Genomic DNA, 27,681 nt, shown 5'->3' on the forward strand with positions numbered 1-27,681 from the left:
GCAGTAGACAATAGCCAAAGACTGGCAAGCAAAGACACTCTTTGTACCTATTCGATAAGTCAATGAAAGTACCTAAATAGGTAAATAATTTTATTTTTATTTTTATTTAGAATTTGAAATTCGCTCACAGAAAAACAGCGTTTTACAAAGTACAAAGAGAATATGGAAAACAAAAATGAAAATGTCCTATTCCTTAAGGCCGAGACAAATACTAACTAATTTGTATACACCGAGATCTCGAACGTTGAAATTCATAACGCGGACGACCGCGTGAGAGGTCGAACGTGTTTTCGCACACGGTTTTTAAAAGATATATATATTTATATATATATATATATATATATATATATATATATATATATATATATATATATATATATATATATATATATATATATATATATATATATATATATACATATATATATATATATATATATATATATATATATATATATATATATATATATATATATATATATATATATATATATATATATATATATATATATTTATTTATTTCGATTTTTTTAGCTCCTTACCTTTAACAACTGCTTACAATCAACAACGGCTTTTACCACTGAACAGCCCAAAAATATGCACTCAATGAGAACTGCAAAACAGTAGGTGGGTAAATACCTACCTCATTCATTTATTATTATTATTATCATTATTAGTATTATACAATATCTAGGGTGCACTGATTTCGTCTAACAGCGCATGGGCGTTTTACGATTCTGATTATTATTTTTATTTCTTTCTTATAAATTTTCATCCTGTGTTGACATCTCTAAAAGTGTAAAACAGGAATGTGTAATGTCGCCTTGGCTGTTAAATCTATACATGGATAACTGCATGAAAGAGCTGAAAGGTTTAAATGTTGGAGCTAGAATGAATAATCACGCAGTTTGTTGCCTTTTATATGCTGACGGCGCTGTTCTTCTTGCCGATAGCAGAGAAGACCTGCAAACGTTGGTGACAAAAGTATATAATGTATGCAAGGAAAGTGATTTTTGATGAATGTTAGCAAATCCAAGATCAAGGTTTTTGAAAGAGATGAATGAAGATCTGAGTATGAAATATTGGTAAATGAGGAGATTTTGGAACAGGTAGATGATTTCGTATATTTGGGTGGTATGTTTTCTAGGGATGGAAAGATTGATAAAGACATAGAAAGGGGAGTGAATGCTGGAACAGAGTGAATGGTGCACTAAAATCAGTTTTGGCAAATAAAATTCTATCAGCGAAAGCTAAACTGGCAGTACACAACGGAGTTCTGGTTCCAACCCTTATGTATGGAAGCGAAGCATGGAGTTGGTAAAAGGAGAATGAAAGCAGACTGAATGCAGTCGAAATGCGATCCCTCAGATGAATGTGTGGCAAAACGACATTTGATGGATGTTCGAATGATAAAATAAGGAAAGATTGCAAGGCTGAGATAAGTATTATCTATAAAATTAAGAAAGGTGTGTTAAGATGGTTTGGACATGTGGAACGTATGAGTGAGGAAAGAACGGTTAAACAAATTTATGAGGCGAATGTAGTTGGAAAAAGAAGCAAAGGAAGACCGAGGAAAACCTGGCACAATCAGGTATGTCAAATACTTGAAAGCGGCCGGGTCAGGAGTCGTAATATTCGTCGTGTATGTATGAGGAGATGCATGAATGTAGAAGAGGCGAAGAATGTTTGCAAAGACAGAGTGGTGTGGCGTTCGATTCTCTCTGCCTACCCTTTCGGGGAAGCGGCGTGATGGTTAGTTAGTTAGTTAGTATTAATTGGATCTGTTTTGTTTATAATAATAGTATAATATATTTGTGAAAAAATATTTGTTGGATAGGTAACTAAATAGGTACATTGGTTTAAAAATATATACTCCATAAGTATATGGCGTACTTTATTTTAATGTTGCTATATAAAAAATTATTTTACGTAAATATAATTTGTGAGCAAATCAGCAAATAAAATAACAGCTGACGGACATGTTGGGCGAACGGCTGTCACTTAGTGTATTAAAATGATGTTTACTTATAATTTATTATAATAAAATAATATCTGTTTTAGAAAGTTACAATATCGAGTATCTGCGGAATTTATGTGTGTGCTATACGGTTCGCAGAAGTCATAAAGTTCACTGACGGCTAATCTTATAGCATTCGTTAGAAATGGCTCAATCATCTCAAACTCCTCAGGAGTTTATTCAAAATGCTTTCTCGCCTATGGTGGCTGTTATGAATAGTCCCTCGGTGGATTTGATAACTCAAAAAAACAATTTGAACTTTGTTGAACTCCTGCAGCCGTTCAGCCGTTTGAACTGTGAAGGTTATATTATTATTTATGTTCTCATTTTAATTTCTATACTTGCTGCCAACGGAAGTTAACGTGTGTTTTTTGTATTATTTTAGGATATATAAAAGATCCATCTGGAATTCACTATTCTGTGCGAAATCTAAAATTGACAATATGTAATGTGAATACGCGACCACCACAGCCCATTTTAGCACGAAAATTTTTGAATGAATCTGTCAGTAATTCTTACAATGAGAAAACCGTAAATCTCCAATTTGGTATGTGTTTCTTTATTATTTTATTTTATTCATTTTAATGTGAAAGCAAAATGCATTGATTGCTTTGAGTAAAGGTTTTTGACTAATATTTATAATTTTATTCTTTTTTATTTCTCTTTATTCAAAATTTACTTACTATTTCCATACATATTTTTTCCAATTATCATTTTTTATTTATTTTTATCAATTATTAACACAATTGCAACTATAACATAAATAAATTATCATTTTACATCAAAATACTTAATTTGGGGCAAAGGCGGAAAATCGTAGGGTATCAGTTCTCTACGCTTTAGATTAATGTGTTAAGTCAATATTTTTTTATACTGTAAAAGTTGAATATTTGAAAAATTACAATATTTCGGCCTTACCTATGACACTGAGTTTATGGACTCTCAATTCCTCAATGCATTTTCAACATTATATGGTAGAATTTGGAGTCTGAATTATGGTATGGGTCATAAGTCGCCTGAGTGTGGCTCGAGAGCCGCATGCGGCTTTTTGACATTTTATGTTTGGCTCCGGAAAAAACATCCGTGGGAAGCTCTTCGACTCTACCTATTCATGCTAACAATCTTTTCAAAGCATGAACCTTATTAAAAGCAAACTGAGAAATCGTCTTCTTGATGAGAATCTCGAAACGTGCTAAAAATAACAACATGCAAACCATACTTCATGCAACTTTCAAAGGAGATGCAAGGATGTCATTTGCAATAAGTGGCGTTCTTATGGATACCTTACTTTCAAAAGATTTTTCATCGATGAATAAAATCCTTAAAAATTGTGAAATCAAGTTTTATTGAGTGTAACCGTATTTTAAAAAAGGTCTAAAATTATAATAAAGGTGTACTAGAATTGCAAACAGATTTGTCTCTCAATAAATTTTTTTATCGTTATAATGTCCGCCTCCGTGGTGTAATGGTCAGCGTGTTTAGCTACCGTGCTGGAGGTCCTGGGCTCGATTCCCAGGGGGGTGAAAATAAATATTAGTGATTTTACACTAAAATTTATTTAATATTAACCTGGACTGGTTCCTGAAGCGCGAGAGTGATCACCTTGCCTTCATGTAAGTAATGATCAGGAAATCACTGCGTCAATTCGATGCAGTGCCCTATGCACCATTGGGTGAGGATAAGGGTTATAAGTAAGTAAGTAATATGCATATTTGGCTCTTTGGCCAGTAAGTTCGACCACTGGTATAGGTATTATAGCAATAAGTTTGAACCCGTTTTGTTTTACCCGTAATTTTCTTTCAGGAAATTACAGCTTAGACATTCCAACATCGACACCTTGGTTCGAAGCTTGGAGAGAAACATTCTTCCATGTACAGTTCCCGTCCGATCACGAGTATACCAAGCACTTTGTGTCTTGTCTGCTCATCGTGTCCACTTCGGAAGCCAACCCCACGGAGACGATGGCTCACATGGTGCAGCAGCTGTCGCAGCTGCAGAATGTCACTCCGCCCAAACTACCCAAATGGTTCAACTCCAATGTTCTCCGCTGTTATGTGCTCCTCCACGATACACTAGAAGGAAATATTGACAAGTATGCCGATTTTATAAACGTTTATTATTGTTATATTTTCTGAACAGTTTTAAGTCAATTATAAATTAAACTAAATAATGAATAAACTATTTTGGTTGATCACAAGATTTTACTTCTTAACCATATATGTACTAATTAATGTAGGTATGTGAATTTGTATCGTAATTGATTTTTTTTTCTCGTTACAGGGCTGAAAAATATTATGAATCAATTAAGCATACATACGGATCGGGAAATTGTTTCTTCTTATCGATTAATTCCCGTAACCCGAGTGAAGCAGATAGCGTCGTTCTTCCGGACCCATGGAGCAAATTTCTTATCCGGAGAGTAGAAAACAATGTGAGATTTTTGGAGTGTTTATTATTAGTTATACCCAAGGACTTTATAATTTATTGCTTGATAAAGAAACACACTGCTATTTTAAGGGAAATCGCAATGTAGTATTATTTTTCATTAGTTGATTCGGCAGTCACTTTGTGGTAATATCTATCCATTTTTAACACATTGTTGTCGGACGGTTTTTTCACCAACTCTAACTCTAATTAGTATAATAATCACACGCAACCGCAAACCCAATTCCGATCTGTACAATATTTTTTGGCATCTCTTGCTGTACCAGAAGTAAGCAAATAGAAGGCTCATAAGCATCTCTCGCTCTCTATTGACAGTATGTTAAAGACGCTTTTAAGCGTTTCCCGCAAACAATGTATGTATTAATATAAAAAATGTTTTTGATCTTGTATGTATATAAACTCTATTGCTCAACCTTGTACATTTTTTTTATGCCGCTTAGGCTCACAGAAATAGTATGAAATTGAAGTATTTTTGTAAATAATAAAAGCGCAAATATTTCTCTTTTAATAATAATAAAAAAAATTACCGACTGATGGTTTTTCTTAAATCTTCCATTATGTTTACTCCATAACACTAGAATGAATTTTATTTTTCTTTCTTCAGGATGGGGGCTCCGATAAGGACAGTTTGCCCCGTACTCCCGCGGACATGACATCCGTAACAGGCATGCCGGCCAGTGTGGAGGTGGGGCGGGCGCCGGGGGCTCTGGAAAAGGAGGGGGGCGCTGTGCCAGTGCAGGTGCACCCGCTCAGTCCCTCGGAAGAGGCTGACTCGAGTTCTTTTACAAATAATTGCTTGCAGGTTTGTGTGTGATGTCTGCTTACGCTCCGCCAATCTGTCTTTTCTGAAATTCTTGTTTGTTTTCTATTCTATTTTATGATATCCTACATCAATGCTGCCTCCTTAGCAAGAGAATGGCTTATGCAAAATGTGAAATATCGATAAAATCAAGAAGACAAAAAATTCTTCTAAATTAATATTTTTGAGATGTTTTTTCTCAAATGTGTATTACAATTAACCACTTTATTAATTTTTTAATAAGAGAAATTCTACTGGGGATAAATGTAGCCAGCTCATTTTTTCAAATATACTAGTTTATCTAATGTCCAGTTTTCCATTTTATAAAAAAGGCATTAAATAAAATTTATTTTAAAATTTTGTGAATAATGTTTAAATAGGACAGGACACCTTGAAATAATTACAGCTTTGAGCGCTAGGCTCAATGGCTATAAATTATTTGAATTATTTAAATATTTATGGAAATAAAATATCAACCACCTTCAGCGTACACAAATTTCGTACAATAAAGGCATATGTATTTTTATTCTGTTTAAATGTCGTCCTCAAACTAAAAATTGTTTTATGTAGTTTTTGTTGAAATTCACCACTAAACAAAAGTCGGTGTATGCTTAATGATTTACATACACTTTTTCAAACATTACCGGTGAAAATTTAAGTCAAAAGAATGCTTTCAGAATAAGTCCAGATTTAGCCCCTTTTCCTTATATAAAAAAACCTTGCTCTTAATGATTCACCTTTCTAACGCTCCCATCTATGATTAATCTATAGTTATTTTGCAAATCTATTAACTCTATACCGAGAAAAAACATAATGTTACAATTATAAAATATTTAAATGTTTAAAGTATGTGTATTCAAACATGTACGAGTATATATATATTGATCACAAAGGATCAGTTCAAAATAGCTAAATCAGATTTTTATACACATTATCATTTCAATGTGTTGCTATACTGACTTCAAGACATTTTTCAATTGGGTACTATGAATGGGTACTTTACAAAATGTCTAAATGAGTTTATTAAAATATTTTTTTCTTTACAATAAACTAGTAATACAACAGACTTAAATGTAAATACATATAATATTACAGTTTTGCTTTTTATTTCTATACATTTTTGTATTGCATTGTGATAGTGAAAACTTATTTGAACTATTATTAACCATAGTTATCTGTGACAAATGTGGAATTATGTGTTTGTGTATGTGTTCAGTATTAAAGATAGCTACATGGTTTACAAACAACTGTTCAAGACAACTGTTTGATCAAAGGTATTGGAATAGGTACTAAAGATATGTGTATTAAAAGAATCATTATATGTGTGATAAGCACTTGGTGGGGAGAACCTAGTTTTAATTATTTTTCAAAAGTTTATTGATTAAAAAAAAACTTATGTATAATTTTATTCGATGTAACTGAATGTTTTTATTTAGACTAAATTGACTTATTCTAGAATGAAGCAATGACAGCCAGTACAGAGAGTGATATAGGATTAATAAACCCAAATGTTTGGGAGCCGACTTCGATTAATGGCGGTGTTGTCCACGGAAGCAGTCTAACCACACAAGACATTGAGAACATCAAGACCTTTGTTCAGGATTTTGCTATGAAGGCGCTATTGCCTTATTTCGAGAGACAAATATATCAGCTACAAGATGCGGTAACATTAAACAATCTGATCATTAAATAATTGAATTGGTATCGCTTTTATATTGAATTATACATTACCATACTTTATTTCTCCAGGTGTCAAATAAAAAAGGTGTTAGCAGATCTTTATTGAGTGCTACAAAACGGTGGTTTGGAACAAACAAACCCGGAACCAATGCTCCAGTCAACTCTGTTATGTGAGTTTTAAATATTTCTCGTACGTATGTAAACAACAATAGTGGTCAAATTTAAACCGAAATTTCAATTAAGCGTACATAATTATGGGATTTTGCATATTTTGAAAATGAATTATAAACTTGTTAACTCCTGTAAAATATAATTGTTACATATTTTTAATTTTTATTTATTTTATATTTAATATTAAATATGAAAATCAAACACTGATTTTTAAAGTGAACTAAATTATATTTTATTATAAAAAACACTTAAAAATTAAATTTATTACAATTGTTTTGCATTGTTATAGCATTTTCAAACTAATGCCATTAGTTTGAAAATGCCATTACAAGGCGAAACAATTGTCATTAATATTATTTTGATGTGTTTTTAATAATAAAATACAATTTAGCAGACTGAAAATCAGTGTTTGTTTTTAATATATAATATATAAATGAAAATAGAGTTCTACAAATAAAATGACAAATCTATGCAACCATTTTACTCTAAAAGCAAATAAAGCATTAATTAGTTGGCAAAAATACATATCATCGCATGGTTTTTCAAATTTTTTTGTGCGCTTCAGTTACTCGGGAGACTGCCCCGAGTTGCAGCTGCGGCGCCTGGCGGACGTGTGGTTCATGCTGGGGCAGTGGAGCGCCGCGTACCAGGCGTACCACGCAGCCAAGCGGGAGTACAGCGCGGACGGCGCGTGGCTGCTGTACGCGGGCGCCCTGGAGATGGCCGCCCTGAGCGCCTTCATGGCAGGCGAGGCCTCTCGCAAGACCTTGGACTACATGGAGGAGAGCATCCTCACCTACCTCAACTCCTGCAGGTGACACTTCACTCCACTACACGTGCACATCCCTTCTTCTCCTTCAAACCCTCATCTGGTTATTCCGAAAACAGTAGTTATGAAGTAATGTTTTTAACTGGTATTATAAGTGAACATTCGAAAACAGTAGTTATGAAGTAATGTTTTTAACTGGTATTATAAGTGAACATTCGAAAACAGTAGTTATGAAGTAATGTTTTTAACTGGTATTATAAGTGAACATTCGAAAACAGTAGTTATGAAGTAATGTTTTTAACTGGTATTATAAGTGAACATTCGAAAACAGTAGTTATGAAGTAATGTTTTTAACTGGTATTATAAGTGAACATTCGAAAACAGTAGTTATGAAGTAATGTTTTTAACTGGTATTATAAGTGAACATTCGAAAACAGTAGTTATGAAGTAATGTTTTTAACTGGTATTATAAGTGAACATTCGAAAACAGTAGTTATGAAGTAATGTTTTTAACTGGTATTATAAGTGAACATTCGAAAACAGTAGTTATGAAGTAATGTTTTTAACTGGTATTATAGGTGAACATTCGAAAACAGTAGTTATGAAGTAATGTTTTTAACTGGTATTATAAGTGAACAATGAAAGATTAGGAGAGTGTTATGTTACCATACCACAAAGTAAACAATGCTTTTGATATTCTATTTCTAACTCTCATCCACACCCAATGGTGCATAGGGCACTGCAACATATAAACGCAGCATTTTTTTTTTTGAATTACCTAATGTCCAAGTGACTCTGAAATCTAGCTACGGCTTATGCAACACCGTTTATCATGTCCCTACTCAGGCTTCAACTTTATAAGTTTCATAGCCTATGCCTACTTGTGAGTGGATTTACTCTTTATGTTTAAAGTTACTATAATTTCATGTAATTCATGAGTGAAAATTCTAGGCAAAAACACTCGCAACGCAGCATTATCTTGATTGTTAACACATGAAGGACAGGTGATCAGCCCTCATATAAATATTGATATGTCAAAAAAAATGTAAAAAATAACTCCTTATTGGAGATAATCCAGCTAAAATAAAAAAAAACTGAAATGATGTTTTCAAGCGTTTCTCAAGTATGTGAATATAATTTAGGATTAGACCTTACATACTAATGAAAGAGTCTCAAGTAAACGTAGAGGTTTGTTGGGTAATATATCCAAAATAAAACAAGGTTTGTTGGATTGAATTCTACATTTATTTATGCATATGTTAATATGTTAATATTAACATATATGTACATAAATAAATGTAGAATGCAATCCAACAAACCTTGTTTTATATTGGATATATTACCCAATAATTCAATATGAAATTCTACCAACTGTCTGCAGTTACAATAAATAACGTAGAAGTTGTTTGAGGAAGTGTGTGGATAGCGAGGACTGCAAAACCTCGATTTAATTAGAAGTTTTCACATTATAGAATGCCAGTGTATGCTGTCCGAGCAAGCCTCCTGTCGCTGCAGTGCCTGTCAGGGCGCGGGCTGCATGGGGAGGCGGCGCGCCAGCTCATACGCATGACCTCGGAGGAGTGTGACCTGCGCAGCGCCCTGCTGCTGGAGCAGGCCGCACTGTGCTTCCTGCAGGGACCGCCTCGCCGCGCCCTACCGCGCAAGTACGCCTTCCACATGGTGCTAGCTGGCCACCGCTACTCCAAGGCGGGCCAGCGACGCCACTCCTTGCGCTGCTATAGGCAGGCCTACCAGGTACGAGTCAAGCCGACTAGATACATATATTCCTCACATCATCATACTCTTTTCTATCTGATAATCTCCCATCCTGGGAATTCTGCACAATCAACTCATGATATGATTCGGCTCTTAGACTAGTAGGTCTAGCCCGAAAACTACATAGCTTGTATGAACCAAATGCAGGTCTATGGGCGCTTGTGCACTACACGGAATTTTACTGTCCGGCAGTCCGGTTTTTTCAAATAAAAGCGACTGCAGCAGTTTAGCGTGATCGAGTTCGCGCACACGGCGACCGCGCACCGATCCGGAGAAAGGCGGACAAGTGCACAAGCCAATCATCCGTTTTTTCATGTTAACCGGACTGACGGACAGTAAGACTCAGTGTAGTGCACAAGGGCTGTGTACAATCTGTGTCATTCAGGATTATTATAGAATAAAATAACTGATATTATATGGTTCAAAGATCATCTTACCTTAAATTTAAGTCTATGGTAAAATTCAGATAAATGGAAATAATAGAAGAGAATACTTGATGAATGGAAAAGACCAGTATTTTTGTCTGTATAGAAATTAAAAAAAATAAATATTAGAAACCATTTTATTCCATGTGTAAATGATCAAGAGTTAATTTTATGATAATTGTAAAATGTTTATATTCTTAATTTTTTTCTCTTTTTTGTGTCTATATTAGGTTAAAATAGTTAAAAACAATAAAATGTATTAAAAAATAACTCCACCGACAAGACACACAAGGTAAGGTGGCTCTTGGTGGGTCTCTGCAAAAAGTTATAAATATGTATAAATTGTGATTTAAATAAATGTATACAAATAAAAAAAAAAAAAAATGTTTTTATTTTTCCATTTTGTTTACATTGTTTTGGTGATTGATCAATGTGGTAATATAGCGTAATTGTGGTGCACTAGGTGTATCGCGGAGGCGGGTGGAGGCTGGCGACAGACCACATTGAGTTTGCGGTGGGGCGGCTGGCGGGGCAGGTGGGGCAGGGCTGGTGGGGGGCGGCCAGCGCGGCCCTCTCCTCGCTCCTGGCTCCCCGCTCCCTGCAGAGCCGGGCGCAGCAGCATGCCTTCCTCAGGGAGTACCTCAACGTTAGACTGGTAAATATTATTACTTACTTATAACCCTTATCCGCACCTAATGGTGCATAGGGCACTGCATCAAGTTGACGTAGTGTTATCTTGATCATTACTTACATGAAGGCATCCATCCGTGGTAGTTCATATTATAAAGATAAAATATACAACATACATATTGAACTTTCTGTGAATTAGCCTTCTAACACTAGCCGGTTATTGACTGGTTAAATATAAGCTGGAAATATTTTTTTTTTTTAAAATGGAAATATTTGTTTATTTTTTATTTTTATTAATCACACAAATATTTCAACTTCATACTATTTCTGTGAGCCTAAGCAGCTCATTATTTGAAATAGGTGGTGGTATCAAATTGTGGTATAGTGGGATCGAACCGAGAAACTCTGACTTAAAAGTCCACGACACTAATCACGAGACCACAACCCGACACCCGATTGATTTATATTTCTTTTTAATGTCACAAAAAATATAATCAAGGCTGTTTTTTAAACAAAAAAAGCTCCCGGAACTCAATTCATTTAAAACTTTTTACTAAAAAAAAAAGTACATTCAAATATCATTTACATATTCATGGCAATACCATCATTTTGACGAATTATATAATTACATAAGCGCCAACATTGTTTCGTCTAATTGACTTTGAAATTTAAAAATAATAACAAATATCCGTGAAAAAAGGTGCCGGAGCGCCGTTCCACCGCGTAACATGGAAAGAAAGCCCTAAATATAATAACATAATTGAAAAAAATAAACATTAGACCATAAGACACGTTTTTGTATTGAAAAATAATTGGGGTGTAGCTCATAATCCGAAATATATGGTACTTGATAAAATCATTCATAAAAATCATCCTATAAATTTTAGTAAAAACGCAGTCCGAAAAATACCGCAAATACAGGCTTACAATGTTCTATTGACAGTACATACTGTGGTGTAGTTGGGTTAGGTTAGTTGCAAAATCAATCCAATAATTATTTATTTTTTATTAATATTGTGTTATATGAATTGGACAGACACAACGGGCATGAACTCTTTCGCTTGGACGTGTCAGTATGTCGCCCAGTGGACATAAGTTTATACATATATTTTATTTATACTTAAAATATAATAAAATACTATGAAATGTATATTTTTTCATTTATTTATATATAAATCACAAAGGAAAATACAAAATTACAAACAAATAGAAAATATTTAATGTCGAAACATGTATGGATGACTAATTACCTTTGTTATTTGTAAATATAGGTCCCACCCGTTCCAGGGCGCAACATATATTTACAGGACATATTCATATGTCCTACCCGTTACCGATATTGTTTACGTTTGACATGTTTATACATCCTGCCCTGTTAACATGTTAATACATCACTTGTCTCATCTAAAAATAATTAAAAATCAAAAATTTTAATTAATGTTTTACTTAGTAAATACCACTATTTCTTAAAATCTACTGTGACACGTGTTTCGATGCATTCCGCATCATTTTCAAACGAGATTTTAAGAAATAGTGGTATTTACTAAGTAAAACATCAATTAAAAATGGATACATTTTACCACAAAGTGACTGCCGAATCAATTAATAAAAATTAAAAGCTAGTTAGCTAATTAGAACCATTGACAATATAATGATAAATAAATTTACAGTAATAAATTGTTGCCAATATCTTTCTTTCCAAGCAATGGTTGGCCAATGATCCGGAGCAACAGAACGTGCTCCCTGTGCTGCCAGTCCCGATCCTTGTGGGGAACTGCACGGTGGTGTGGTGCGGGGCCATGCATGGGACTTCCCCCTCTGTCCCGGGGACGCCACCCCCGCCCGGTGCTCCCCAGGCCACACTCTGGGCCCCGTTGGAAGAGATGCTCCTGCACAAGGCCAAGGGAAGGGCTCCGATGCTGTTCAAGCCGACGCTCTCTGTTTTCTGTGACACTTCGGATAACTCCGCTAATCCTATCAGTCCACAAGGAGGTAATGATTATAGTTTGTAATTTAATGGAATTCTTTAATTTTGTTTAAAGATTGATATTAACACATTTCGGACGGGCGTTTTTTATACTCGCGGATGGCTGGCAACGGGATTTATTTTTTTAGTACATAATATTCATAGAAAAACATTGTATAATTCCTTCTTTTCTGACTTTGAAATAAGGCTAGCATAGAAGGGAAAAATACCCTTCCCGTCCTTAAGCATTTATTGACCGAACGGGTAGAAATATCTTTCTCGTCCAAAGTGTGTCCAAAGAAAACCAACCTTTTTGTTAAGGTCTAAACTATATGTACACATTTCTTAAATCCTCTTGCCAGCGATACGCAGGCGTAAAAAATACCCGTTCAAAATATGTTAATAATAATCAGTTTTTAAAAATATATATTTTTTACAATGTATGCATGTCATAATCTTACTGTAAGTTTTACACAATTAGCAGTTTTACACTTTAAGCTAGGCAGGTTATATTTTTAAACACATTTGTTTTATTTTTATTTTGTTTCAGAGCCTATTCAAGTAATAGCATCCCTGCAGAATCCGCTTCTCATTGACATCACCATCATGGACGTCCAGCTCCTGTGGCAGTTCAAATCACAGGCGTCCCAGCAGCCCACGGACGCCGGCACGGAGGGAGCCGTGTTCTCCAACGAGAGCTGCGTGACCGCCAACCGAGAGTACGACAAGTCCGTTGTGGTGACGCAGAAGGTCCCGCTGGTGTTATTACACAGCGACAGGGTGACCACGGTGCCACTTAGCTTGATGCCGCTGCATCCGGGAGAGTTGACACTAGTCGGGGTGGCGTACAGGTAAAAACTACCCTAACATGTGTTTGTACTTTTGTCACAATTATTGACATAAAAGTTTTTTTTTCACATTCACTTTCATCAAAAGTTGGTTATTTGACAAAGTTGCTTTTGTATTGAAAAAGCAATTCAGTCGAAACTCGTTTATTTGGAATTGAAGGGATCAAAATTAGTAAAATATTTCATATATCCAATTATTAAATACACAAGTAATTTTTATTTATTTTTACTTATTTTCAACACATAAACTGTGATGCATGTGTTTTCCTCACAAAAACAAATGTAAATGTTTTTTTGTTGTTGATATAGGTGCCATAAAACTGATACCGTTTAAAAAATTGACACCTGATTTTCTTGTTTCAACACCCTCTTTAGTAGATCTGGCCCTCAGTATAAATTGTATATAAAATTCTGTCTTGTGGTCGATTAAGTTTTGAAATCACAAGGGTAAATTCCAAAAGTCTTTGAAATATACTCCACCAATAGCTGATCCATGCTATTGGCAGTAAATATCTCCTCATAAATGCAAGGTGATTGATCTCACTTCTGACCTGTCCGCTAGTAAGCTAGCGCAATAATTTATATATTTTATAATATTTTTTTATAGGTTATGTAATCCAGTTCCAGCTAATGAAGAATCCAATCCCTCATTATCAGTGTTAGGAAAGCAGATGTTTGAAATCCGGGGCCCTAAACTGAAGGGAGTCAAGGAAGTGGGTGGAGAACCGCAGTATGGAGTGGACAAGAGACTTAGTGTTATTGTAGTTCCTCCTGCCCCATGTTTACAGGTATGTATAATATAAGAAGTTTACAGGTATGAGTAGAAGACAAATCTCCTCCGGAATACACGAGATCGGACGGAGATCAGGACCCTTTGAGGCGCTGTTTAGAGCTGCCCAAGACAAGGACAATCACTCTGAAGTGATAGTTGACATCAGGGGGACCTGGCAAAACATGCACAGTAGAAGATAATATAAGAATTGAAAATCATCATGTGGAGGATGCAGAGTTGGTTTTATATATTCATATACATATATATATATATATATATATATATATATATATATATATATATATATATATATATATATATATATATATATATATCAGTGGCGGACCTTCCCTAGAAGCCCAAAAGCCCGGCTTGCGTAACAACTCCAACAATTATTAAATTTTAAATTGATTAAAAATACATAGTTAATGCATGCCTGTTTTTAAATTATCGCGCGCTTTTTCGTACTACCCGAGATAGCCGAGTGTAAACATTCGGCTTTCGCCCTGTCTGTTGCAAGTGCAGGCGACACAAGATTAGCCATCTCGCTCGCTCTCATTGGCTTCAATTTGGGCTTCTGGTTCCGGCAATATGTCTTATATTTTTGCTTAAAAAATGTAACTCTAACCATAAAATAGTAGGTACATATATGGCATTTTGTATGAAATTTGGAAGCCGGCTTCCATTGGCCTGAACTTAGCCACACACGTGGTGCACAATTTGCAATCGTATCGAACGTATTTCATAATGGTTATCTGTCAAACTATTCTCAACGACTTTTATGCCTTTGTATTTGAGTCGATTATTATTCATTGATTATTTGCCTAATCTACACTTAGCACATATTTATTTATCATTGGAAATTATCTAATTATTTCCTTACGTATTCATACGTCATAATGAGTTCGGAAATGGCCGATGTCATTCCTTGTAGTGATTTAAAGTGTGTAAAAGAGTTACTTCATAATGGAAAGGTTAGCGCTTTGAATTTTATTAAAAAAAAAGAAATGATTACATCTCTAAGACCTACTCCCAATTTAAATATATCGCAAACTGTTAAATCACATAAAAGGAAGTTTAATCGGTCAGTATACAAAACTCGATGGATTGCCGGTTGCTCTCATATTAATAAATTATTTTGTTGGTATTGCGTTTTTTTTTTCTAATAACAAAAATGTGTGGAATTCATCCGGTTATGATGATTTAAACAATTTAACAAACGCCATAAAACGACATCAAAATACACAGAAGCATTTGAACGCTGTAATAAGTTTCCATAATTTCGGTAAACATAGAATAGAAACATCCATATCTCGGCAATTATCTGAGGAGGTAACTAGACATAATTTAAAAGTAAACCATAATCGAAGTGTTTTTCAGCGGTTAGTCGATGTTGTTTGCTATTTAGCTCAGCAAGAACTCGCTTTTAGGGGACACGATGAATCCGAAACATCACTTAATAGAGAAAATTTCCTAGAGCTCATTTCAATGTTGTCTAAATATGATCTTGTTTTAGAAAAACATATGCAGCAAAGCGACAAACAGGGTCCTAGTTACCTTTCTAATAAAATACAAAATGATATTATTTGCAGCGTATCGGAAGTAATGAGGAATCAAATAAAATCGGAAATAAAAATGTCCACTTTTGTATCAGTAATTATAGATGAGACGCCAGATATTAGTAATAAAGAACAATTATGTATGATATTTAGATATTTCTCTGGAAATGATATACATGATCGATTTTTAGGATGTACTTGCCGAGATTATCATGCACTACGTAAATATTTATGACTGCAAAAATAAATTAGTCGCGCAAAGCTACGATGGCGCGAACGTCATGTCTGGGGTAAGAAACGGGGTGCAACAAAAAATTAAAGAGTTTTGTCCTCAGGCTATTTATATTTGGTGTAATGCCCATTTATTAAATCTAGTTTTATCCAAGTCTTGTAGCAGAATTGGCGAAATAAGTTCATTTTTTTCTGCTGTTCAGGTTTTGGTTCATTTTTTTAGCAACAGTACAAAAAGATCCGCTCATTATGATAAATTTTGCAATAAAAAATACCACACATTTCTGCTACTCGTTGGGCGTACTCATCGCGTACTGTAAATATTATATTTGAACAAAAAAATAATCTAATTGGCTTATTTAGTGAAATGGCTGATAATCCTCAGCAATGGGAAGGCGATACAAATTTGTCGGTGGAATCTTTTTATAATTCTTTACAATCTTTTAATTTAATTTTTTTTTTACAACTATTTCACATAATATTTGAAAAAACCGATAGTTTATATAATATCATACAAAAATCGCAAATCGACGTTGGTTACTGCAGCAATAAGATAAAAGAATTTCATAACTGGTTGAGTACGGATTTTCAATCGCAATTTGATCAAATATGTGTCATTGCATCTCAAAACAATACTGCCCCTCGCTTAAGACGAAATGTTTCGTGTGCTCGTACGGAATACAAAAGAATTTTCATCCAAATTATTGATAACATATCTTCCGAAATTAATGACAGATATTCTGAAATATTCAAACTTCATTTTTTTCAATTGCTCAACAACAAGCTTTACGACAGATATAAACTGAATTTTCCAACTGACGAATTAGAATCTTTAGAATTTCACTACGGTATTCATTTTGATAAACAATCATTAAAAAATCAATTAATATGTTTGTACTCTTCTTCGGACTTGAAGGATTTTAATGTATTTCAGCTTATAGATTTTATCAACGAAAATAGTCTTGAAGATGCATTTTCAGAGTTGCTAAAGTTAACTCATTTGGTGATCACTATACCAGCTGCAAGTGCTTCAGCAGAACGCGCATTTTCAGCATTAAAACGAATACACACGTACTTAAGAAATATACAATGACAAAATCGCCTTTCCGAACTCTCTATGATTGCCAAAGAAAAAAAAACTATTAGCAAATCTCAAACATTCAGTGACTTTTTATGAAGATATTATAAAACCGTTTTTTAAAAAAGATAGGCGGTTCGCTTTAGAATACAAATAAAAATGTTTCAGTACGTTGCGGGGGTATTTTTCACTAATTTCAAATATGTGTTATTGCTATTCTATAACATTTAAGCTAATTTATTTGTATGATAAATAATTCTCGAAAGCTTTTATTCATAATTCATAAAAAGGTTTGAGCAAATATGTTTTTAGGGTTATTATTTTTTTAAATCCTATCAAAATTGATAAACATACCATATATACTTTATCAACCATTATTGTTGTATGTATACATATCTATGGATTCCGATGATGATTATAAAACACTATGCATGCCATTATATGGTGATGGTACTTATTGGTGATGGTTGATATCTGAGGATGATATTTTATTATAGTGAACTTTTTCTTTATTTCAAGGTGATGGCTAAACCTTACAAAAGTTACATGTATGCACATTTTTACAATGATTAGCATACATTGTTTATATTTATAATACTTTCAGGGTGCTTACTATACTGGGAATGATATGAGGTGAAGAAATTATAGGTACATCATGTATTCACGAATGTGAAAAATAATGGGCTTGCCTTACTGGTAAACCCTAGGCACGCCACTGATATATATATATATATATATATATATATATATATATATATATATATGTATGTATGTATGTATGTATGTATGTATGTATGTATGTATGTATGTATGTATGTATGTATGTATGTATGTATGTATGTATGTATGTATGTATGTATGTATGTATGTATGTATGTATGTATGTATGTATGTATGTATGTATGTATGTATGTATGTATGTATGTATGTATGTATGTATGTATGTATGTATGTATGTATGTATGTATGTATGTATGTATGTATGTATGTATGTATGTATGTATGTATGTATGTATGTATGTATGTATGTATGTATGTATGTATGTATGTATGTATGTATGTATGTATGTATGTATGTATGTATGTATGTATGTATGTATGTATGTATGTATGTATGTATGTATGTATGTATGTATGTATGTATGTATGTATGTATGTATGTATGTATGTATGTATGTATGTATGTATGTATGTATGTATGTATGTATGTATGTATGTATGTATGTATGTATGTATGTATGTATGTATGTATGTATGTATGTATGTATGTATGTATGTATGTATGTATGTATGTATGTATGTATGTATGTATGTATGTATGTATGTATGTATGTATGTATGTATGTATGTATGTATGTATGTATGTATGTATGTATGTATGTATGTATGTATGTATGTATGTATGTATGTATGTATGTATGTATGTATGTATGTATGTATGTATGTATGTATGTATGTATGTATGTATGTATGTATGTATGTATGTATGTATGTATGTATGTATGTATGTATGTATGTATGTATGTATGTATGTATGTATGTATGTATGTATGTATGTATGTATGTATGTATGTATGTATGTATGTATGTATGTATGTATGTATGTATGTATGTATGTATGTATGTATGTATGTATGTATGTATGTATGTATGTATGTATGTATGTATGTATGTATGTATGTATGTATGTATGTATGTATGTATGTATGTATGTATGTATGTATGTATGTATGTATGTATGTATGTATGTATGTATGTATGTATGTATGTATGTATGTATGTATGTATGTATGTATGTATGTATGTATGTATGTATGTATGTATGTATGTATGTATGTATGTATGTATGTATGTATGTATGTATGTATGTATGTATGTATGTATGTATGTATGTATGTATGTATGTATGTATGTATGTATGTATGTATGTATGTATGTATGTATGTATGTATGTATGTATGTATGTATGTATGTATGTATGTATGTATGTATGTATGTATGTATGTATGTATGTATGTATGTATGTATGTATGTATGTATGTATGTATGTATGTATGTATGTATGTATGTATGTATGTATGTATGTATGTATGTATGTATGTATGTATGTATGTATGTATGTATGTATGTATGTATGTATGTATGTATGTATGTATGTATGTATGTATGTATGTATGTATGTATGTATGTATGTATGTATGTATGTATGTATGTATGTATGTATGTATGTATGTATGTATGTATGTATGTATGTATGTATGTATGTATGTATGTATGTATGTATGTATGTATGTATGTATGTATGTATGTATGTATGTATGTATGTATGTATGTATGTATGTATGTATGTATGTATGTATGTATGTATGTATGTATGTATGTATGTATGTATGTATGTATGTATGTATGTATGTATGTATGTATGTATGTATGTATGTATGTATGTATGTATGTATGTATGTATGTATGTATGTATGTATGTATGTATGTATGTATGTATGTATGTATGTATGTATGTATGTATGTATGTATGTATGTATGTATGTATGTATGTATGTATGTATGTATGTATGTATGTATGTATGTATGTATGTATGTATGTATGTATGTATGTATGTATGTATGTATGTATGTATGTATGTATGTATGTATGTATGTATGTATGTATGTATGTATGTATGTATGTATGTATGTATGTATGTATGTATGTATGTATGTATGTATGTATGTATGTATGTATGTATGTATGTATGTATGTATGTATGTATGTATGTATGTATGTATGTATGTATGTATGTATGTATGTATGTATGTATGTATGTATGTATGTATGTATGTATGTATGTATGTATGTATGTATGTATGTATGTATGTATGTATGTATGTATGTATGTATGTATGTATGTATGTATGTATGTATGTATGTATGTATGTATGTATGTATGTATGTATGTATGTATGTATGTATGTATGTATGTATGTATGTATGTATGTATGTATGTATGTATGTATGTATGTATGTATGTATGTATGTATGTATGTATGTATGTATGTATGTATGTATGTATGTATGTATGTATGTATGTATGTATGTATGTATGTATGTATGTATGTATGTATGTATGTATGTATGTATGTATGTATGTATGTATGTATGTATGTATGTATGTATGTATGTATGTATGTATGTATGTATGTATGTATGTATGTATGTATGTATGTATGTATGTATGTATGTATGTATGTATGTATGTATGTATGTATGTATGTATGTATGTATGTATGTATGTATGTATGTATGTATGTATGTATGTATGTATGTATGTATGTATGTATGTATGTATGTATGTATGTATGTATGTATGTATGTATGTATGTATGTATGTATGTATGTATGTATGTATGTATGTATGTATGTATGTATGTATGTATGTATGTATGTATGTATGTATGTATGTATGTATGTATGTATGTATGTATGTATGTATGTATGTATGTATGTATGTATGTATGTATGTATGTATGTATGTATGTATGTATGTATGTATGTATGTATGTATGTATGTATGTATGTATGTATGTATGTATGTATGTATGTATGTATGTATGTATGTATGTATGTATGTATGTATGTATGTATGTATGTATGTATGTATGTATGTATGTATGTATGTATGTATGTATGTATGTATGTATGTATGTATGTATGTATGTATGTATGTATGTATGTATGTATGTATGTATGTATGTATGTATGTATGTATGTATGTATGTATGTATGTATGTATGTATGTATGTATGTATGTATGTATGTATGTATGTATGTATGTATGTATGTATGTATGTATGTATGTATGTATGTATGTATGTATGTATGTATGTATGTATGTATGTATGTATGTATGTATGTATGTATGTATGTATGTATGTATGTATGTATGTATGTATGTATGTATGTATGTATGTATGTATGTATGTATGTATGTATGTATGTATGTATGTATGTATGTATGTATGTATGTATGTATGTATGTATGTATGTATGTATGTATGTATGTATGTATGTATGTATGTATGTATGTATGTATGTATGTATGTATGTATGTATGTATGTATGTATGTATGTATGTATGTATGTATGTATGTATGTATGTATGTATGTATGTATGTATGTATGTATGTATGTATGTATGTATGTATGTATGTATGTATGTATGTATGTATGTATGTATGTATGTATGTATGTATGTATGTATGTATGTATGTATGTATGTATGTATGTATGTATGTATGTATGTATGTATGTATGTATGTATGTATGTATGTATGTATGTATGTATGTATGTATGTATGTATGTATGTATGTATGTATGTATGTATGTATGTATGTATGTATGTATGTATGTATGTATGTATGTATGTATGTATGTATGTATGTATGTATGTATGTATGTATGTATGTATGTATGTATGTATGTATGTATGTATGTATGTATGTATGTATGTATGTATGTATGTATGTATGTATGTATGTATGTATGTATGTATGTATGTATGTATGTATGTATGTATGTATGTATGTATGTATGTATGTATGTATGTATGTATGTATGTATGTATGTATGTATGTATGTATGTATGTATGTATGTATGTATGTATGTATGTATGTATGTATGTATGTATGTATGTATGTATGTATGTATGTATGTATGTATGTATGTATGTATGTATGTATGTATGTATGTATGTATGTATGTATGTATGTATGTATGTATGTATGTATGTATGTATGTATGTATGTATGTATGTATGTATGTATGTATGTATGTATGTATGTATGTATGTATGTATGTATGTATGTATGTATGTATGTATGTATGTATGTATGTATGTATGTATGTATGTATGTATGTATGTATGTATGTATGTATGTATGTATGTATGTATGTATGTATGTATGTATGTATGTATGTATGTATGTATGTATGTATGTATGTATGTATGTATGTATGTATGTATGTATGTATGTATGTATGTATGTATGTATGTATGTATGTATGTATGTATGTATGTATGTATGTATGTATGTATGTATGTATGTATGTATGTATGTATGTATGTATGTATGTATGTATGTATGTATGTATGTATGTATGTATGTATGTATGTATGTATGTATGTATGTATGTATGTATGTATGTATGTATGTATGTATGTATGTATGTATGTATGTATGTATGTATGTATGTATGTATGTATGTATGTATGTATGTATGTATGTATGTATGTATGTATGTATGTATGTATGTATGTATGTATGTATGTATGTATGTATGTATGTATGTATGTATGTATGTATGTATGTATGTATGTATGTATGTATGTATGTATGTATGTATGTATGTATGTATGTATGTATGTATGTATGTATGTATGTATGTATGTATGTATGTATGTATGTATGTATGTATGTATGTATGTATGTATGTATGTATGTATGTATGTATGTATGTATGTATGTATGTATGTATGTATGTATGTATGTATGTATGTATGTATGTATGTATGTATGTATGTATGTATGTATGTATGTATGTATGTATGTATGTATGTATGTATGTATGTATGTATGTATGTATGTATATATATATATATATATATATATATATATAATTCCACAAAACACTGCATAATATATTTTACGTAATATTTATGAAAAAATCATTCAATTCAATCCTAAAACAATATTTGCTCTCATGGTATAATTTTATTTCAAAATGTCAACTCTTTAAATAATTAACACATTTTTTGCATTTTTTGTCTTTTACATACTGTTAGTAGTGAGCGGGAGACACTTATAAGCGTTCTATTTGCTTCTTTTAGAAGAGCGCGGGAGAAGCCAAAAAACGTTGTGCAGATCAGAATTGGGTTTGAGGTCACTTGTGATTAGTATACTGAGGTTCGGGCGGCAGACTGTCCGGGTATAATTAGGGTCCGGGTTGACCACAACAATGTGTTAAGAGTATTCTTTGTATTGTAGGTGCAATTCACGGACATAAGTCCTATGCTGCTGTGCGGAGAGATCCAGAGGGTTGGCGTGGAGTTTCGCAACGTGGGCAAGGTTCCACTGCAGTCGCTGTACATGGCCGTGTCGCACCCTCAGTATTTTTGTCTAGACACGGACACCGCCAATCCCTTCATGGCCCTGCTGGACACCAGGTATCTGGAGCCGCAAGTTGTCCAAGGTTAGTTTGTTTATTTAAATTTATAATTTTGTATTTTCAGGAAACAAAGACAGAACTGCCTTCAGTGATAGGTGTGTATATTTGGAATTAATAACATAAAAAAGATTTGAGTTTCAAGAATTAAAAAAAAGAAAACATGATGATAAACAGATAAACCAAATCCTTTCACTAGACATTCGAATGTTTTAACTCTAACATGTTTTTATATGCATTTATATGTAATATCATGTGGATGATGGACTGATGGCGTGGAATGCTCTTCCACCGGTAGTTAGAAATAGTGAGAGTGAGGTGATCTTTAGAAAAAAACTAAAAATGCATTTGTTTGCAAAATCATTTCCACCATCTTCTTTTCCCCAATTCATTCACAGTGAAGCGGCCTTGAGGTAGTATTTTACAAAAATGGTGCTATGTAAATTATACAAATTCATTATTATTATTATGATGTTAAAATATCGCAGATGAAAGACAGTTGCGACTAGACAAAGAGCGCCGTATCCGCGACCGGCACTGCGTACGCGTACTGGACAGCTTGGAGGCGGGGCAAACCCACTCTGCTGTGCTGTGGCTACGCGCTCCCAGCGTGGCAGGCACGCACGCAATGCACGCCCTGTGCTATTACCAGCACACGCAGCCCGACACGCTGCCCGCACACCGCCTGCTGAGGCATTCGTGGTCTATTACTGTACAGGTAAATATGTTCTTAAACTAAATGAGGGTGTCTAAATGAAATGTTGATTAGGAAGAGGCCTATATCCAGCAGTGGAGGTCAGAAAGCTCTAGCTTTCAAGAAGAAAAAGAAAGAAGACTAATATGCTCTTAAACTAAATTTAAAAACATCGTAAAATATAATGTCACATTGCTATTTGATACCTTAAATGTACTCTAGCTAAATGACTAGTCTATGCAAATTTTTCAGCATAATTGATAGGGGCGACATTGTCGCCATTGGTGATCTAAAAATGATTTTGATCATCAGAAAATTTACATAATCGTATGATAAAGAAGTTTATTTATTAAATTTAATATTTTTAGAGTTCTACAGAACAGATAGTTAAAGTGTATGAGAATAATCCATAGAAGTCACCACAATATAGAAAAGAATTTTTTTGAATATTTCAAACTACTAAGTACCTACTTATTTATTTTTTCTTTAGCAAAATCCACAGAAATCATTAGAATTTGCTTGTTTTATTCTTAAATTTTTTAAATATTTTCAGAAATCCGTCCAACTGTCAACTGTTGCTAGACGTACATTGAGGCGAAAAGAAAGTAGTGAAGAGTTTGAGGAAGCCTTAAATATGGTCATGGAATTAAAAAATAGTAACCAAATACATCATGGAATCATCTCTGTCATTGAAGTGCAGCAAGTGTCATTACTGAGTCAATCTTGGACTCTCCATGACATGGTTCCTATCCATCAGGATATAAAAACCCTCAATAGCAAAGAAACATTGCATTTAATTATGCGAGCCCGAAGATGTGCGGTCAAAAGTAAGACCCACGATATTATATCTTCTGATGTCAGATTGGATAACAACAATTCTGAGAAAATTGTTTCCGTCAGAGAAAAACCTTACTCGTGTTTTGTCACGGATTATTCTTCAGCATTCGATGAGAGTGATTCACCTAGCGAAATCATAAGTTACAATGACAGCGTCTCATTGGACACTCAATCTGTTAATTCCACGATTGTCATAAGATGGAAAGCCGACATTACGGACAGTAATGGATTGCGAAGAACAGCCGTCGGACAGCACCATTTAAATTTAGACAAGTTAAATGTTAAAGTGTCGAGCGTCGGTTTAATAGATTCCTTGAGAAGCGTAGAAAACCAACCTATTAAGTTGTTTGGGAGTGAGTCTTTGACAAGTGGGGGAAATAACACAAATCGCGCTAACAGTTCGGAGAACGATAAGAAGTTGGTAACATTTTGTTTGGAGCACGATTTAGAAGTGTTACATGACTTTAAAAAAATGTACGTTTGTATTGTGCCAGTGAAAATGCATTTAGTCAATTGTTCAACGAGAGATGTTATAGCTGTTATAAATACTTCTAGTCCTAAAAGGTATGTATAATTTTGACGTGTTTTCTTTTTTTAACTTTTTTAATTTAGACTTGGCACACTTTTCTAGTATATCCAAACTATCTACGAATCGTGCAAAGCAATGCTGGAGATTGCATACTATCCCGCGCTTCAAAATTTTCATTTGACTTTTGACATTCAACTTTCAATGCAGATCTGTGAATATATATTGTTTTTATAGATTATTTCATTTGATGAAAATTAGTGCACAAATGTTTAAAATCATTGTATTTCGACACTGGATTTATTTTGTCTTATTCTCAAAATCATTATAAAAGAAGGAAACTTCTGTAATATATCTCACCTTTTGAAATGTATTTTTGTGTGTGTACGTTTGCTTGTGTACAGATGTACGTGAATGTGTGGTAGTAAATAAATGACTGAATAGTGTAGTATTTGTTTGTAATAGATTTATATGTATGGTTTGCTCCTGTTGTATGTAAGACACCTTGAGTTAAATGAAATTTGTAAACTTTCATACTTTGCAAACTCACATCCTAATTAAAATCATAGAATTAAAATCATATACCTAAGTAACTTTACTGCTAACTCAGAATCAATGAAATGTATAAACTCATGCCTCTAGCTTGATAGCGAGTGTTTTTGTCTAGAATTTTCTTAAACATAAAGAGTAAATCCACCCACGAGTAGGCATAGGCTCTAAAACTTTAAAAGTTGAAGCCTGAGTAGGGTCATGATAAGCAGTGTTACATAAGCCGTAGCTAGATTTCAGTCACTTGGACGATAGGTAATTAAAACAAAACTTTTATACTAGCAAAGGGTTTTTTTTCCAGTTCTACATCTAAATATTCCGGGATGTCGTGGGTGGGCGTGGGTGGGAATGAGTCGGGCGGGGTCCAGGTGGCCCTGGGGGCGCTGCAGAGCGGCTCCGTGAGTCTGCAGATGGCTTGCACCGGTCCCGGCACCTTCTCCCTCGGGAACATCCTCCGAGTGTCCTGCCGCCTGCAAGAAGCCCAGGAGACGAGAACCGTCATGCAAACTCACATCGCTACTTCTACAATAGTCATCAAAGGAAACTAATCAGATATCTTTCTGCAAAAGTTGATGAAAAAAACCTAGTAAAAATTTACAAGTTATATAATAAGGCTTGCTCTTTAAGCACATTGATTTTGTCAACATTGATTTACAACTAAAATACATATTTTTCAAAACGGCATAACTTGTTCTTTCACTTACAAATGAATGTTGTATTTTTTTTTTCATTTTTAAGGGTTTTCTTTTTTCGAAACACAATTTTGTAATATTTCACTCTAAACATTTGAGGTACATGACCTGAAAAAAAAAATTATTTTCAACCATTCGTAGACTATGGATGAACGAAATTAGTATTTTTCACACTTAAAACATAAGCGCTGTCAAATTTTATTTCAATATTAGTACATACTGGTAGTGATATCTGTGGATTTTTTTTACATGATTTTTTAATATTTGTGTAACAATTTTTTTTTTAAAATACCTTTCTGTTAAACAACATCAATGGTTAAAGATTACTGACACTATCCGTTTTATCACTTTTGATCGGGTGAAATGATCCCATTCTCATTTTTATTAATAATTTTTATCAATATTGTAAAAAAAAAGAGTTACAAAAACAATTGCTCAGGTACTGTTCAGACTTTTGAGAAATTTGTTTCTTAATTATTACTGAATGATTTTAGCTTCTACAATAATGTTGAAACTTAGTTAAGAGAAAATAGTGTAAATGATACATAACAAAATACCCTGTAAACTTGTATTTTTTTCATCAACCTAGTAGAAACTAATAATGTTTTATCATAGTTCATGAACCAAAGTTAAACTAATCTATATTGTTTAAACCACTGTGCTACAAGTGCTGTGAATTATATTGGTGTCAAGTGTTATTATTTATATGATTATTAGTATTAAATGAAAAAATAAATCATTTTGTTGTATCAGATCCTTGACAGATTATACATATTTTTGTTAGTTAGATAGTGAATATTTTATATAAACCCATTAATTTATCATGAGCATACTCCCAATAACTAAGTATTTTTTTGAAATACTTTATCACCTCACAAATGGTTTTACAGTCAGTATTTGTTTAAAAACCAGAATATATTTAGTTACAGTATATCAAATAAAAATGCTCGGGATTCTTTTAATTTATTCACTAAATAAGCACTTACCGCAAAAAAAAA

The 27,681-nt window shown here is 32.5% G+C and overlaps 1 protein-coding gene across 1 annotated transcript; it reads left to right on the top strand.

Moving 5' to 3' along the window:
* The first annotated feature begins 1,953 nt into the window (after nt 1-1,953).
* Nucleotides 1,954-27,681, top strand: l(3)76BDm (trafficking protein particle complex subunit 8 homolog l(3)76BDm). Its single transcript, XM_088275020.1, has 17 exons — nt 1,954-2,319; nt 2,403-2,564; nt 3,821-4,109; nt 4,298-4,448; nt 5,067-5,264; nt 6,718-6,924; nt 7,011-7,111; nt 7,678-7,926; nt 9,354-9,636; nt 10,546-10,737; nt 12,416-12,704; nt 13,229-13,529; nt 14,134-14,314; nt 23,208-23,412; nt 23,874-24,103; nt 24,633-25,480; nt 26,293-27,681. The coding sequence occupies exons 1-17, from the start codon at nt 2,163-2,165 to the stop codon at nt 26,537-26,539; spliced, it is 4,290 nt and encodes a 1,429-aa protein (XP_088131146.1). The 5' UTR covers nt 1,954-2,162; the 3' UTR covers nt 26,540-27,681.

This window comes from Brachycentrus maculatus, unplaced genomic scaffold, assembly GCF_059751285.1.
Source record: "Brachycentrus maculatus isolate JH-2025_06_01 unplaced genomic scaffold, ASM5975128v1 h1tg000004l, whole genome shotgun sequence".
NCBI lineage: Eukaryota > Metazoa > Arthropoda > Insecta > Trichoptera > Brachycentridae > Brachycentrus > Brachycentrus maculatus.